Raw genomic sequence first — 15,455 nt, 5'->3', positions numbered from 1 at the left:
ACAACGTCTCCAAGTCGAAATTCTTGGCTTGTTACAAAAATGTAAATAGCCAAATCGTGTTTTGGTGTCGCAGAAGCGAGCAGGGAATAGATTGGATGTGTTGATGGTGTATGCTATAAGGCTCATATTTCTTTGTTTAAGTCGAGATTCCAATTGCGTTGTTCAGTGTTCTGGTAGTTTGAAAGTTCGGACTTGAAACGGTATCTGATAGAGAGAATGAGGTACGGGAGTTGCTCTTAATAAATTCTTCTAATTGCAAGTCCTGCGTGGAAGACATCGATTAAAACCATGGGTGGAAACTATCGTTCACTTGGTTGGACCTATTGAAACGTATCATCCAGTCATGGTAGAAGCTTAAACAGCACATATTTATAAGGTATGTGCAGCTGGTACTATGGTATATACTCATTCCTCATATTCAATGTCTACTCGTACAGATATACATGCATAACCGCCTCTCTTGCTCAATTCCGTGTTCCTGCTAGTCGTTCCTATATTCTCACTCTCGCTGCGCTTTCGTTCCTTTCAGTCACCATACCAAAGCCAAAGTCCTTTCTCCGCTTGTTACCCTTGCGATCACCGTACTGCTCGTCAAACTTCTTGATCGCGCTCAGACTGCTCATGTCTTCACTGATACTGGCACTAATCTCCTGAAGCGCCTTATCAAAGTGTCGTGCATGGAGGATGCGCTTTTCGGGAAAAGTGTAATCTTGACCGCGGACGAGGTGTGGTGCTTTCGGCGGCGAGGAAGGCTGTTGGGACGATGTGGAGGTGGTGGGCGGTTCCGACGTAGGCTCAGGCTCCGCGATGGATTTGGCTGCGGCGATGGCAGCTTGTTCGTTTTCTTCTTTGACACAAGCGAGAGCTGCAGATACAGCAATGTTCTTGAGATCGCTTCCACTGTAGAAAGGCGTGCGTTTGGCAATATCTGCTAGATCAACGGAGTCGTCCAATTGTTCACCCTTGAGATGTATGCGCAAGATCTCCTTCCGGTCGGCCTGAGTGGGCAGATCTACCAACAATCGCCTTGGTAATCGGCGAATGACAGCATCGTCCAGATCGAAAGGTCGGTTCGTAGCTACCATGACGAACACGGAGAGGTCGTTGAGGCCGTCCCATTCCTTCAAAAATTGGTTGAGTATGTCGCGATGTGATGTTCGTTCTCGCATGGCGTCTCGGGATGCAAAGACGGCATCTGCTTCATCGAGAAACACAATGCATGGTGACAGTTTCCGTGCCAGCGAGAAAATTGCTGCTACGTTCTTCTCGCCCTCGCCCACATACTTATCCATGATTTGGCTCCCAGAAACTTCGAGCACCGTACTACCGCTCTCCTTTGCAACAGCCTTGGCAAGAAGTGTTTTTCCTGTGCCTGGAGGTCCATACAGTAGAGCACCAGATATCTTCTCCGTCGCCAGGATACCATAGCTGAAGGCTTCGGGGCGCAACAGTGACAACGAGGTGATGGTTCGGATCGAATCGACCGTCTCCGCAGGAACGTGAACTTGATCGAATGTCGTTTTGATCTGATCAGGGTCGGCAATACCGGCCACTAGTCGCTTCTCATGTTTGTTGGCTGAAGCGGCTATGCGCTGTATGTTCTGTTGGCGTTTTATAGTCTTCTCGTCGGGGCGTTTTTTGCTTAGGTCTGCTTGAAACTCTCCATCCAGATTGCTGAAAGCATTTTTGGAGCGTTTCGGGGTCGGCAAAGCTTTATCAAAATAGGTGTACTTGACGGTGTCGCTCGCTTTCAGTAAGCCCATTGCAAGAGCAACATGTGCCCAGCTAAGTTGCGCTGGTGCGCCTGCAGTCACATTTGTTGGGCTTGTGATAAACAGACCAAGAGCTGTCAATGCTACCCTATGTACCTCATCGAATGTCAGCACACGGTCAAAGTGTGACTCTGAGAATATGGGAGCCCATTCACTGAATCGTGATGGGCTTTGCTCCAGGTCCGATATCGTGGCAGCCGCGGATGGATCTAACGAGTGAAGCATGTCTTGGATGTGATATAGGTTGATGCGCCGGAGTTTACTTTTTTCTGCTGGTGAAATATCATTAGAAGACGCAGAACCACCTCCTAATGATGCAATGGCTTCATCAAAGTTTGGTGTGTTGCTACCGCCAGACTCGGATGCAATTACAATGGTCCTGAAGACAGTGCTCTCGCCTTCAGCCTGGAGAGCACGCACCCCACTGAGGGTTGTGTTAGCTCGGTCATGTCAGAGGTTTAGGGACTCTTTACCTGTGTGATATTTCATATGTAAGATCGCGAGAACATGTGCTTCCTACAATCATGACACTTTCTCCAGCGTTGCGCCGCTTGCGGACAAGCTCCTCCAGTTTCTGAATGATGCGACCGCCATAGTGCGTAGCGTTCAGTTGTTTAAAGTCCCGGATATAGATGATCTTGGAGGTGGCAGGGACATTGAGGCTGTTGGACGCTGAGCCAATTTTGACGGCCATGTTGATATCCGACCTTGCAGCAGCTGGTAAGGTGGATTCGAGTTCGAGCTCAGCACCTTCTTGAGTTAGGGAGTAGTCAAAAAACGCTGGGGTCTTTGGCGGTGTTTGCGATCCCCCAGAGGAGTGAAGTGGAAAGCCGCTGTCACCGACGATACCCCGACTTTGCTTTGCGTCGTTTGCATCAATCAACGCATCCAAGAGGGTAGCTAGTTTCAGATCCTCGAGTTGTACGTCGGCAGAATTTTGGCTACGCCCAGATTCGTCGGTCAAGGCATCAGTGGTTGTTCCAAATTGACTCTCTGGAATTCGAATCCCCTTCAAGTTTTGAGTCATAGCGCGCAGGGCAGGAGTGAGAGCGATGATAGAAAGAGGCATGGCACGAGGGCGCATTGAGTTGGGATCAGACTGGTCTGTAGATGAAGACTGCGTCCAATCGGTCTCGTCTTCGGAGACAGAGTCCTCGATATCTCTCATGAAATCGCCCAAGTCCGAGTTGATTCGATACGTTTCATAGCCCAGCGAGCGGATTGAACGCGATGATGGTTCTGCTCCTTCGCCAAGATAATCGCCAGCCAAGTGAGCGAGGTCTTGCGCATTGAGGACAATGACGTCGGATCCCAGTTCAAAAGCAGTAGATGCTATGCATTCATCTATCGAAGCCTCGTGCTCAGTCGTGGGTGAATGAAGTATTAGGTTCGTCTTTGTAGCAGGAAACGAGTCGGTAGCTGCTGGCTGCAAAGAGGAAAGAGAAGCAGCGATGGTGGCGCGGATCTCAGCGATGACCAAGGACGATAGGCGTCTGGAGCTGCCCATCTGCCGGGTCCTGGCAATCTCGCGTTTCCTAGCGGCCATGCCCAGCTTGGCACTCTGCTTCCTCATTGCCTCAATCTTCTTGCGCGGATCCATTTCAGTATCGTTGTTCAGCTTGCTCAGCTTGGACCACGCTTCGGTGAAGGCACTGTCTTCTGTGATTGTGGCTATGGGCACCTCGCCCGGTCGTCCTGCTTGGGTGCTGGCGACTGCCTCATCGTTGCGTAGTTGTGACAAGTGGGTTTCGGCCTCGTCGGCGGGGGCCATCCGCTCATCTAGGTACTTGTCGACCCTGAGCTTCTCGAGGTCGTCGAGCCGCCTGCTCCAGAGGCCACGCACTAGTCGCGAGAGGACCTGGGTAGCATCTGAGTCGCGCCGAGCGGGGATGGTGCACGCGGCATGCTCTCCGGACTCGGCGTGAGTCACTGCCACAGACAGAACTGCGGATGCTTTGGGTGTCTGTGGATCTCTGGCCAGGTCTTGGCGGCGTAGTACCCTCTTCTTGAGAAACCAGTCTGGTATGTGTACAGGCGGCAGCCCCTGCGTCTTCTTCCCCCGCTGCTGGCGCCGCAGGGCAGCCGAGTACCTGCGAGAGGACTCCCGCGAGCGCTGGAGTTTCTGGGCGAGAAGCTCGGGGTCTTCTGGTGCTATCGCGCTGTCTGCTGCCTCCTCGCCTGCTGCGGCTGCCCCCGCGGCTGCCTTCTCTCGGTCCGTCTTGTTGACGTCATCCTGGTCGGTGGGCGTGCTGTTGGGGGCAGGCGGGGGATCTGAGGCCTGTGCGAGGATGCGCGTGGTATGAAATGCTCGCGGTCGTGGAGTCGAAGGGTAGCGGCGGCCGCGGATAAAGCGCGCTGGAGGTCGTTTCGTAGACACTCGCAGTGCGCATCGAATCACGTACATGCGGACGTCGAAAGCGCTCCCAGGAATTGGGGAGGGAGGGAGCCTACAAGAGGTCGTTGTAGGCTGTGGTGGGCTCGGAGCGATGCGCTGGGCATGATGGCGATAAACCATCGTCAACTTTCTTCCATATTCCCCAAGCAAGGGTCCACGGCCAAGCACACGCGCCGGCTATCCCCGCCCGTTGACCACCACCACACGTTGTGGTAGATGAGCATTTCTCTCCTTTTCTGTCTCTCTCCTTCTCTCTCAAGAAAACATCGGTACTATATCAAGTCTCCCTATATGTGCTACATTGTATGCCACTATCATGCAGAAATCCGCAACCAATGACGTAGCCGACCCAACTGACATGTGCACGGAGAGCGACATTGAGATGGCCGAGTCTGCATGTGAAATCGATGCAGTGTGCCGCCTAGACCAAAATTGTTACCATGTTCGGTGCATGTCGATATCGCTGCTAGGAAGATGCCATGACTGCGAATTCCCGTATCATGCAACATTCTGCCCGCGCCGCTTAACATTCCGTAGAGATTGGTCACTACAATGGAACATGTGGGTCACTATTGCAGGCTACTCGATGCGGTGCCTACCGTCTCCCCGCGTACCTGAGATGTTCTGGACCAGAACTTGACTCCGTTGCAGCTCGCCAACCAGATATCCCAAGATCTGAACGTGTCCACGCAGTTTGTGGTTGGTACATTTGTAAAGGCCAGGTTTGCTATCGGTGGACAGACGTTCTGTCCAAAAACATAGCATGGGACGGTACCGCGAATTGATAGCAGATGGAAAATTCAACATCGAACCGAACCATATTTTCTACACTGTTGCCTACAAGACTCCCACGATGCATACAAGGACGAAAACAAAGGCTCGGCGTACGATTTACGAACGTTGGCATACATAATACGCGTTATCGTCTCTTTCTCCAGCACTTGAAATCCTAATACTGCAATAGAAGATGAACATCCTCAGCTCCAAACGAGCCGGTAAGCTTTGCGAATCCCACTGCTCTCATGGACATGAACTGATACTCATAACAATTGATAAAGTTCAGTCATCGGTCGACGAGAAGCTGCCCACCAGAATGTCAATCTCATCCACGGAAACCAAATCCGACAATATCGGTCATCTCGTAACCCGCACGCAGCAATTCAGGATCCTTGCTTCAACATGCCTCATGGCTTTTACAATAATAGGCTTCAACCAGTCTTTCGGTGTCTTCCAGGCACACTACGGGCGGCAAGCATCTGCCCTGGAGGGTGTCCTTGTTCAGAGCGAGTTGTCACAACGTCCGTTGATCTCGGCCATAGGCTCCTTGGGAAATGGTGGGCTCGTCGCCACCTTTGGGTTGTTCTACTATCCATACCTACCGAGGCTGGGAGGTCACGTCAAATATCTGTGTGGACTAGGCACTGCCTTCATCACCATCGGTTTTGCGGCTGCTGCAGGAAGCCATAATGTGAGTAACATTCCCCGGCTCTCACCACCACAACTGCTTACAATAGAGCAGCTGGCAACGCTTGTCGGCTGTCAAGGAGTCCTGGTCGGCATCGGAGCTGGTATCCTTAATTACGTTCTTGCGCCTATATTACCCGAGTACTTCCCACAACGGAGCGGACTCGCGCAGGGTGTCATGTTCGCTTGTGGCGGCCTAGGGGGTATGGTATGGGTGTTTGTACTAACGGCATTACTTGAGAACATTGGAATCCGGTGGACGTTGGGGATTTTCTCGATACTCAGCTTCACAATCCTATCCATCTCAAGTGTGCTCGCCCTCCCGCCGCGAAAATTCGAAAAGCGATCTACGGAGATTGTCAGTTGGAAGGTCTTCCAAGACCCACTTTTTGCTTCTCTCGCAATCGTGAACTTGATCATGGCATTGACGCTGGCCATTCCCACAGCATTTGGATCTGAGTTTGCCAAGTCCATAGGGGCCAGCATCACCAACGGATCATATCTTTTGGCCGTCAACTCAGGAGTTGGAATTCCGGGAAGAGTATGTACCGGCTGGCTCTCAGACAAGATTGGGCATTTGAATATGCTCATGGTTGCAACTGCGGTATACGCCATTGCAACCTGGGCGCTGTTTCTGTCGTCCGCCATGACCAGCAGTCTGGGGCTGTACATTGCTTTCACTGTCTGCTATGGGCTAAGCAGCGGCGTATTCAACACCGTCATGAACTCTGCGCAGAAGACTCTGTTTGGGGCCGAAATGTACTATCCCAAGAGTGGCGCGACAATTAGTATACGCGGAATCGGCTTCGCTGTCGGCTCGCCTATTGCCGGAGCGTTGGTGTCCAGGGTGGCTGGTGAAGACTTGGAAGGGAGGGACTTTTTGAATTTGATCATTTACACCGGAGCTTTGTTAACGCTTGCGCTGTTATGTCTCCTGAATGTTCGGAGGTTGGATGCGAAGGGCAATGGGTGGAAGCTGGTCCGCTGATCTAAGAGTTGGAGTATTGGGTGCGACTCGGGGGACACATGGCGTTACCGACGTCTGCGTTGAAAAGTTTTTGGTACTTGGCTGGTAGATTCCGCTCGCGCTTGTTCGTATCGTATCGTATCGTCTCGTCTTGCTCTTGTCCTGATGGCGTGAAATGCAATATGGTACGCGAGAAGACGGGTACATGTGCTTCCCCCACGTTGGCTCTGTCCAACTCCACTCCGGCGGGCGCGCGTGTGGACACAAGGGATTCGGATATCCACAACCTACTCCGTTGCTATGCAGCGTTGGTATGGACCAGGAATCCGTGTACGTGTGCTCTGCCACGTTGCAACACTCGGTGCAGAGACTGATCCGGCGCGAAGATATACTAGCCAGGAGATGCATGTGTGGGTCGCGCCGCAGCCGGACACCTGCATGTCGGCATCTCTTGCGATGTCGTCAAAAGGTACAAGAGACAAAGACGACGGGAAGGGCCTGGGGAAATTGGTGTGGCTGGTGCTGAGTGATGAGATTGTGATGATGCATGCATGCATGGTGATAGGGTTTAGCGAATTAGTGAGCTCTTGAGCTCCGCCTGTTCCTGGCGCTGTAGATCGTCGCTTCCTTGCGTGTCGTGACCGCCCAAACAAATGCCCCGTTGAGCCAATTCACCCTCGAATGCGCGTCGCCCCGTCTGATGCACGACCGCTCAAGCTGCAGGCCCTTTGCTCCTTCACCCTCACCACGCAGGGACACGTAGCCTCCGCTCAATCGCTCACTCACATTCGTTTTTTTTTTTGGATAGCTGCCGGGTCACGTCCCCGTGGTAGTCGCAGTCGCAGTCGCAGCGTGCCAAACATTGATTCCTTCACCAGCCCACGACGCGATATTCCTTTCACCCCGTCCCCAGGTGCAGGCGCGCCTAGTGCCATGACGTCTTTCTGACATGTCTGCTAGCCATCGCAAACCTCCTCTACCACTGACCTGGAGGCCGCGATGTCGCTTACGCCCTCCAATCCCCGGATGATGAGCCCAGCCATCGGCTCCGGCATCAAGCTCAATCCCTCGCCCTCCCCATTCTTCAAGACGACCCCGCGCTCGCCCGTCAAGGCTGGACGCGCCGAAGCCAGTCTTGCATTGCGCCAAGTCATCGGTACCACGACAAACTCGGCCAATGCCTTTGACAGCCTGCCATCGGGCAGCAGCTTTGGCTACACAGCGGGTGCTGCCGCTGTCATTGCGTGCATAGACGCCCAAGGGCATGTCACGCAGCGTTTCTACCGCGCACGACCTACTACCAACCCCATCAATCCCTCGGCATCCATATACGGCGGGCCCTCGACGCCCACGCAGAACGAGAGTCGCAACCGTACTGCCGTCTCCCTGCGCGACGCTGCCCTCGGGGGCTCCCCCCTCCCCTCCCCCAGTGCTCACGACTGGGCAGATTCACCCAGCAACAGAGCCTGGGCTACCAAAGACAAGATCAAGGCGGCCACCTGCGTCAGCTTCAGCCCTGATGGCAAATTCTTTGCCGTCGGAGAGGTGAGACACACATCCCGTACTCGCTGTATGATCCTAACGTATTCCAGACGGGCTACAAACCTCGCGTCCTCATCTTCTCCGCCTCTCCAGACGCCGCCTCAGACACACCGCTCACCTCCCTTTCGGACCACACTTTCGGCGTCAACTGCGTAGCCTTCAGTCCCGACTCGCGCTTCCTTGCTAGCTTGGGCTCAGCCAACGATGGCTTTTTGTATATATGGCACATCAACCCCCGCACCGGAGCTGCTACGCTACATGCTAGCAATAAATGCGTCAGCCATATCAACAGAATGGCGTGGATGGGGAACAAGTTGGTTACTGTCGGTGTCCGACATGTAAAGGTCTGGAAGGTGGACGACCTCAATGCGACAATGCGCATCTCCAAGGCACGTCAGAGCGATGTCTCGTTTCTCTCCGGCTCCACACACAAGACGTTACCAGGGAGGAATTGCATTCTAGAGAGCTTGAAAGAATCGACATTCACAAGTGTCGTCGCCATAGCCCGGAACAAGGCCGTCGTGGCTTCTGACAAGGGGGACATATGTCTTATCGACGACACAGAATCCAATCACCGCTTCTCGAGACTAGTCGACGCCGGCTTTGCTGTAACCTCTCTGGCTGTCGACGTCAAAGGGCGACTCCACGTTGCTGGTAGTCAAGGAGCGCTCAAGACGTTCAACATAGAGGAGATGATTGGAAGACTGACTCCCCCACCCTCGCCTCCACCGCGCGTTGAGTCCCCCTCCATTTCGGTTACGGAATGCAATCAAATCGGCGTCATAGCCTGTCTCAAAGACTATCTCATCACTGTCGACACCCACCGGGCCATCCGGTTGTTGCAACTGTGTTCCGACGATGATGAAGGCGCTGTGGGCAATGTCGTTCATACCTTACCTGCACATGGAAACGCTGTACTAGGGGTTCACGCTGGTCTCGCGCAACCGAACGTATTTGAGGCTTCATACTACACCTGGGCTGCTGACGGCACCGTCATCTTCTGGAGTCAAGGGTCGTTCAAGGGCTTGCTTCAAGTACAGCTTGAGCAGCTTGACGAACCTGATGCTGTCTCCAACGAGCTAAGGACGGTCCGTGCCTCCACTGATGGAGCTTTCCTTGTTGCTGGTGACAAATACGGTGTGCTACGATTCATCGATTGCAACACCAAAACCTGCACGTTAGAGTTCAAAGCACATGCCAGCGAAATCACCAGCATTGCCATACACGAGGGGTCCGACATGACCTTTGTCGCGTGTGCCAGCCGAGATCGTACCGTACAGGTGTTCACACGATTAGAAGAAACCTGGGATCTACTGCAAACTCTGGACGAGCACGTGGGTGCAGTAAACGGGGTGTCTTTCTCTCGGAATGGCACGCGTCTAGTGTCGTCTTCGAGCGATCGCAGTCTGGTAGTTCGTGAGCTTTTATCTCTTGAAGACGATCGTGGCACGACCCGAGCCTTTGTGATGTCACGAGCTATCATGTTGAAAGCAACACCAGTGTCATCGGCCTGGGACATCGACCAGGACGATGTCCTCCTGGTCTCGACTATCGATCGCCAGGTACACAAATTTGATATTCGGACAGGTCAATCACTCAGCAACTTCCGTGCATGCGATACTGATGGTGGAGACGCAGTTGTTTTGTCTTCTTTGGTCCACATACCACGCAACTGGGGTGCTCCACTGATTGCGGGCGTTTCAAGCACCGACAAGTCGATACGCGTTTACGATGAAAGCGGCTCCCTGATCGCTCGTGACTGGGGCCATACGGAAGGCGTTTCTGATATCGCGCTTGTGGAAATGCCCGAGCACGTGAGTGAAGAGATGGGCGAGAAGTCGCTAGTTACAGTTGCTGTGGATGGGACTATATTTGCATGGGCTCTGGCCTTACAACCTAATCGCCACGACATATCGAAGTCTATGGATTTACTTGCCGCCAACACGCCTTCCAACCAGGATTTGCTGTCCAGCAAGCCACCACTACGGCGCGTCCTATCGCAATCTGAAATGGCCCGTTTTCAACGCTCACCCGTAGAAGAAACACCACCACCCAGCGGCAGCAAGTCACCGAAGTTGCGGAAAAAAGTATCAAAATTCACCTTGGCCCCCACGCCGAAACTCGAGGCGTCTCCTATGAACAGTAGTTCACGTGAAGGCCGAATGACAGCATGGCAAGGGCAGGGTACAGGACGCAAGAACAAGAATCGCTCCCCATCGCCACCTAGTCCCAGAAATCCGCAGCATGGCAAACGCCGTGCATCGATAGACGCTAGGAACCGTACAAGAGCCCCGGTCAACGAATTTGGCAGCATAGGAGCGTCGACAGAGAGCCTATGCAGAACGCTTCGAGCCTACAGGAAACGTCTTGCAAATACCAGCGAAACCATGAGCCCGGAACTCGCAAAAGAGGTTGAGAGGGAGCTTGCATCTACTGCCAGGGCGGTTGGAGACAGGGTGAAAACTAAGGCCTTTGAGGAGACGGTCATGATCAAACTTCTGGATCAGTATTCAGAACGATTGGTCAGCATGCTGGATGAGAAAATCGCAGCCAGCGTTGCACAACGGGTACGCGAGAGTAGCGTTGGCAACTTCTCAGATGGGGCAGATTCACCCGTTGTTGCCCAAGACCCATCAAGAAGTAGGGCGGGCAGTGAAGACATGGAGAACCACCGTACAGATGATTCTGAATCAGGTACCGAGGTTCTAGTGTTAGAGACCACGGAGAAGTTGACGATGGAATGAAGGTATTAGGGCAGGAAGGTGGGCGCAAGGGCGCAACTCGGCACAACTTGGGTATCCAGTGTCAATTTCTACGGGTGATGTGGCTAAACTGGTGTTGAATGCATTGCATGTTCAGAGCAACGGCGTTTATGATAAGAAAGCTCGTAGTTGAGCATGACACGGCGCATGATGGAGGTTGGCCAGTTGGCCGCCTAGCAATATTACGTTAGTACTATAGCATAAGACGTAATTGTAGTTCTTCTTATCACTCTTTATCCTCTTATACATATGGTTCCATGCGACTATGGACCTCGGTGTTGCGCCTCTGCCGTATAGAGGCGCATCGTGATGTGGTTGTGCTTTTCGGTCGCTCGTCACCGGAACGCAGCACATACATGTGATGGACGGGTTAGCGTGGCACACTTAGGCGAACCTGGTATACCAAGTCCCTTCCTCTACCTGTTGCCCTTCTTTTCTCCGGAAAGCGCCGTCCGAAGAACGATACTCTGAGCTTGTGCAAATGAATAGGGTCCAGAGTGCGTGCAGTGTCATAGTCTGTTGATGTGACATCATACCTGACGAAGCATGAGGCAACGGATGGAGAGTGGCGAATAATATAGTTCACCCAGATTTGGACGCTTAATTCAATCAAAACACACCGAGCATCTGATCATTCTTTCATGAAACGATTTCTAAGTCACATCGACAGTTTAACGCGCAACATGTCACCTCCTGGGACTTCTCTATCCGCCACTGCTCGCCCATCCACCCCCTCGAGACCGGCGCGTCTGAACGACTACCTAGGCCTATCACATCCGCCCCATACGCAAAAGCCATGTATCGTCAAGCCCATGTCAATAGAAGTCGAAGACGGACCTGATGGCTCCGTGCCAGGGTTCCTCCACCTACCACCCACGGCATCAGCCACACCAGCATCCAAAACAGCAGCTATACTACTTTCTGGCGCAGGAGGGGGTGTCGTGGGACCATCCTCAATCTATCTTTCCCTTGCAGAAAAGCTAGCCTCGCTCAAGCAAGCCGTGCCAGCATTGCGACTCGACTACAGATACCCGGCACGCAATAAGTATTGTGTGAGGGATGTCCTAGCGGCCATGAAACAGTTGGAAGAGTCTTACCAAATCGAGCGCTTTGTGCTGGTAGGCTGGTCCTTTGGTGGCGCTCCTGTGTTCACCATTGGCGGGCAAGACAAAAGAGTAGTTGGGTGTGCAACTGTCGCTAGTCAAACAGCGGAGACAGAGGGTATACGGTCGCTTGCGCCGAGACCGCTCTTACTCCTTCATGGTACGGGTGATCGAACACTGAGTTCTTTGTGCTCGGAGAGACTGTATAGTATGTATGGTACCGAGGGCAATAGGCAGTTGAAGCTTTTTGACGGAGATGATCATGCTTTGACAAAGAACTCGCTCGAGGCAGAGCAGCTCATTGGTTGCTTTGTGCTTCGTTGTGCTGGTTTGGAGCCGCACATTGATCAAGAAGTTTTGGCGGAGAAGCTGGTGGGCGACGAAGAGAAGGTCAAGTTGATGGAGAGAGGTGGCGATTTGCGGCGAAATGAAAGCGTAGAATAGCGAATGGCGAGGCTGCAGAACAAATGACACCTACATAGTTCGCTTCTCGATAAGCGATTCGTATCTGGGGTTTGGCGATAGCCTGTCGCAATCTAAAATAGACCATGTATGCGACCCGACTGCATGGCAACAAAGCAGACCCCTCAGTAGAAATCGAAATGGTTGCGAAACCAACACGGCTAGATAGGTAGCGGCATGCTTCCACACGCCGAAATGACTGTATTGCAATCAAGATTGGTTCTCGTGCTTAGCTGAAGTGGCGATAATCCCGGTTCCATGGCAGCGGCAGACGTCTAACAGGTGCACGATATCATGAGGGACGTTAGAATGGGGGTCATTGGGGGTGAAGGACATTGGGGCGAAGGACTTTGGAGTGAAGGACATCAGGGCTGTGTGCTAGCTGGCTGGGAGGTCGTATAATTATACTAGTTCGCAACGCAAACAGTAGACTAGAAGAAGGAATAAAGCATTTACTAATAAGAAGGCCGCGGTATTTTCTTCCTTGGTGTACTTTACATAACAACGCAACCATGAAGTTCAACCTTGCAAACTGTCTTATCTTCCCAGCCATTGAAGCAATTGCCGCATACATTCTGTTTGCCAATACTCTTCCGGAAACCTCTCTGAAGGCCTACTGGCTCACGCTCACCATCCTTCACAATAGTGTCCTTATCTTCTACAACTGGCTCCTATACCCCTTCTTCCTTAGCCCTCTATGTAAGCTACCGCAGCCTGGAGGTTTCATACCGTTATTTGGCCATGGACGGTTGTTCTTGAAGAAACGTCAGCCGAGTCGAGACTGGCAGGTTCGCACGATGAATACGGTACCTAACAAGGGTATCATTCTCAGGCGGGGATTCCTGCATACCACAAAACTCCTTGCGACGACGCCGGCAGCGTTGGCAGATATCTTGGTACACAAGTGCTATGATTTCGAGAAGCCGCGCGTTGGTGGTAACTTCATAAAGCGATTCCTGGGAGAGGGATTGTTGATGAGTGAAGGAGAGGAGCATGTGCGGCAGCGGAAGAGCATCCTGCCTGCATTTCGTTTCCAACATATCAAGGAGTTGTATCCGGTATTCTGGAGGAAATCGATAGAGTGCTGCGCCGTGGTGAAGAAAGATCTTGGCGCGCAACCAGACAGTGTGTTGGATGTCTGTTATTATGCCACACGGGTCACGCTGGATATCATTGGTATTGCCGGAATGGGCTGGGATTTGGGGTCTTTGCACAACAAGGACGACGAGCTGGCAAAAAACTACCAGGAGATTCTTGAGCCGACGACCGAGAAGGTACTATACTATCTTGCCAACGTTATCTTACCACCATGGCTGGTGAGCATGCTGCCGTGGAGGCTGCATGAGAGGGTGGTGATTACAACCGGGAACTTGCGAAGGATATGTTCGGAGTTCTTGGTAGAAAGAGGGACGAAGATAAAGTGTGAGAAGGCGGAGGGCCAAGAGAGTTGCGATATTTTGTCCATCATGATACGCGCTGATAATCAGTCGGACAAGAACCTTGTGGACCAACTTCTTACCTTTGTAGCAGCAGGGTCAGTATACCCAAATTGCGAGTTGCCCTGACGCATAGCTAACCAAGGCAGTCACGAAACCACATCCTCTGCACTGACCTGGGCTTCTTACCTGCTTGCCCAACACCCAGCCGTTCAGGCTCGGCTCCGCTCCGAGATCCACGAGTATATTCCCGACCCAGCTGTGCTTTCAAGCGCGAAGTTCGATGTCGCCAGACTTTTGGAAAGCATGCCCTATCTCAACTGTGTCTGCAACGAAGTCCTCCGACTCTTCCCTCCGGTACCCCTCACATCGCGCGTCGCTGTGAGGGGCACGACAGTGTGCGGCTATGTCATACCCAGTGGCACCATGTTTTGGATCGTTCCGTGGGCGATCAACCGAAGCCCGGAGCTTTGGGGACCAGATGCTGAAGACTTCGTGCCTGAGCGTTGGCTGGACACGAAGACTGGTCGCGCGACGATGAACGGTGGAGCAGAGAGCAACTATAGTTTCTTAACATTTCTACATGGTCCGAGGGGTTGTATTGGAGAGAGATTCGCGCGGGCCGAGATGAGGTCGCTTGTTGCGGCATTCGTGGGGAGCTTCGAGATGGATATGGCAGATCCTAAAGCAAAGATTGTCGTGGGTGGTACACTGACCAGTAAACCAAGAAATGGTATGAAACTCAAATTGAAGGATGTGAAGTGGGGGCCATAACACTTTGATAGCCCCGTCCTTGCATACAATCACAACCACTACTATACCATGCTATGTTCTCGAAGCGGCAGGAGTAAATTATTGTCAAGCGATGCAGCCGGGGGTCTAAACTTTGTCTTGTTCTCGTCGAGGCTGCTACATTGTGGCCTTGCCGCGGGAACTTGAAATTGTTCGACCGCTGCAAGCATGATACGACGTGCATACAGTACTAGTCTCGGTCGCAGGCTCAATAGAGACTAACAACCACTGCACGCCTCGAGTAAGATGGTGGTTGCATCTCGATCCCAGATCGCTATCCCAAGCTCAGCCCCCAAATCCGAAACCGAGAAATTCAGAATGGATTCCAAATGGGTGGTGTCAAATTGCCAGATCTTTGCCCACAAACGAGTTCATGCAAAGTGACCGTTGTAGATGGCTTCTTTTGGCGCGGCTAAAAACAATGGGAAAAACTGAATCGCAAGTACTGTTTGACAGAGAAATTGCGGGGAGGGCGCCACCAAGTGTGAACCAAGCACTGAAGATGGGAAGTGTCCGGTGACGCGACCGTGGTCTTGGTTCTTCTCTTGACTCGTCCGCAGGCTCACACGCAGCAATACTGAGTTGGCGTATGATGCATCTCCGGTACCCGTTGCAAGAGGGCAATGGAGTTTGCCCTAGGGAGTAACGGGCCGAGGATCGCGTAGAAATCATTACAGAGAGTATGCGACCATTGATGGGGACATGTGAAGACAATGGCCGTTGATTAGTTACCGTGCGGGAGGAAGAGCGGATGTGTGTT

General features: G+C 52.6%; 4 protein-coding genes across 4 annotated transcripts; 3 read left to right on the top strand and 1 right to left on the bottom strand.

Annotated features, from left to right (window-relative positions):
* Positions 1-491: 491 nt before the first annotated feature.
* ACET3X_009048 (uncharacterized protein) lies at positions 492-4,176 on the bottom strand (the record flags this gene model as incomplete). Its single annotated transcript, XM_069455199.1, has 2 exons — positions 492-2,196; positions 2,246-4,176. The coding sequence occupies 2 exons, from the start codon at positions 4,174-4,176 to the stop codon at positions 492-494; spliced, it is 3,636 nt and encodes a 1,211-aa protein (XP_069303125.1).
* Positions 4,177-4,714: 538 nt separating this feature from the next.
* Positions 4,715-7,148, top strand: ACET3X_009047 (uncharacterized protein). The gene is made up of 2 exons (XM_069455198.1): positions 4,715-5,635; positions 5,687-7,148. Exons 1-2 carry the CDS (start codon positions 5,135-5,137, stop codon positions 6,617-6,619), a joined length of 1,434 nt encoding a protein of 477 aa, XP_069303124.1. The 5' UTR covers positions 4,715-5,134; the 3' UTR covers positions 6,620-7,148.
* A 79-nt stretch (positions 7,149-7,227) lies between these two features.
* Positions 7,228-11,079, top strand: ACET3X_009046 (uncharacterized protein). The gene is made up of 2 exons (XM_069455197.1): positions 7,228-8,143; positions 8,191-11,079. The coding sequence occupies exons 1-2, from the start codon at positions 7,598-7,600 to the stop codon at positions 10,882-10,884; spliced, it is 3,240 nt and encodes a 1,079-aa protein (XP_069303123.1). The 5' UTR covers positions 7,228-7,597; the 3' UTR covers positions 10,885-11,079.
* A 2,854-nt stretch (positions 11,080-13,933) lies between these two features.
* Positions 13,934-14,677, top strand: ACET3X_009045 (uncharacterized protein; the record flags this gene model as incomplete). The annotated part of the gene is made up of 2 exons (XM_069455196.1): positions 13,934-14,001; positions 14,053-14,677. The coding sequence occupies 2 exons, from the start codon at positions 13,934-13,936 to the stop codon at positions 14,675-14,677; spliced, it is 693 nt and encodes a 230-aa protein (XP_069303122.1).
* Between the last annotated feature and the right edge of the window lie 778 nt (positions 14,678-15,455).

This window comes from Alternaria dauci, chromosome 9, assembly GCF_042100115.1.
Source record: "Alternaria dauci strain A2016 chromosome 9, whole genome shotgun sequence".
In the NCBI taxonomy this organism is placed as follows: domain Eukaryota; kingdom Fungi; phylum Ascomycota; class Dothideomycetes; order Pleosporales; family Pleosporaceae; genus Alternaria; species Alternaria dauci.
This window is presented reverse-complemented; position numbering and strand designations above follow the sequence as displayed.

Excerpts from the sequence above, each read along its gene's own strand:
- ACET3X_009046 (XM_069455197.1), top strand. The coding sequence starts at position 7,598 with ATGTCGCTTACGCCCTCCAATCCCCGGATGATGAGCCCAGCCATCGGC. Across the intron at positions 8,144-8,190 it reads AATTCTTTGCCGTCGGAGAG|ACGGGCTACAAACCTCGCGT; the intron begins GTGAGACACACA and ends AACGTATTCCAG.
- ACET3X_009047 (XM_069455198.1), top strand. The coding sequence starts at position 5,135 with ATGAACATCCTCAGCTCCAAACGAGCCGGTAAGCTTTGCGAATCCCAC. Across the intron at positions 5,636-5,686 it reads CTGCTGCAGGAAGCCATAAT|CTGGCAACGCTTGTCGGCTG; the intron begins GTGAGTAACATT and ends ACAATAGAGCAG.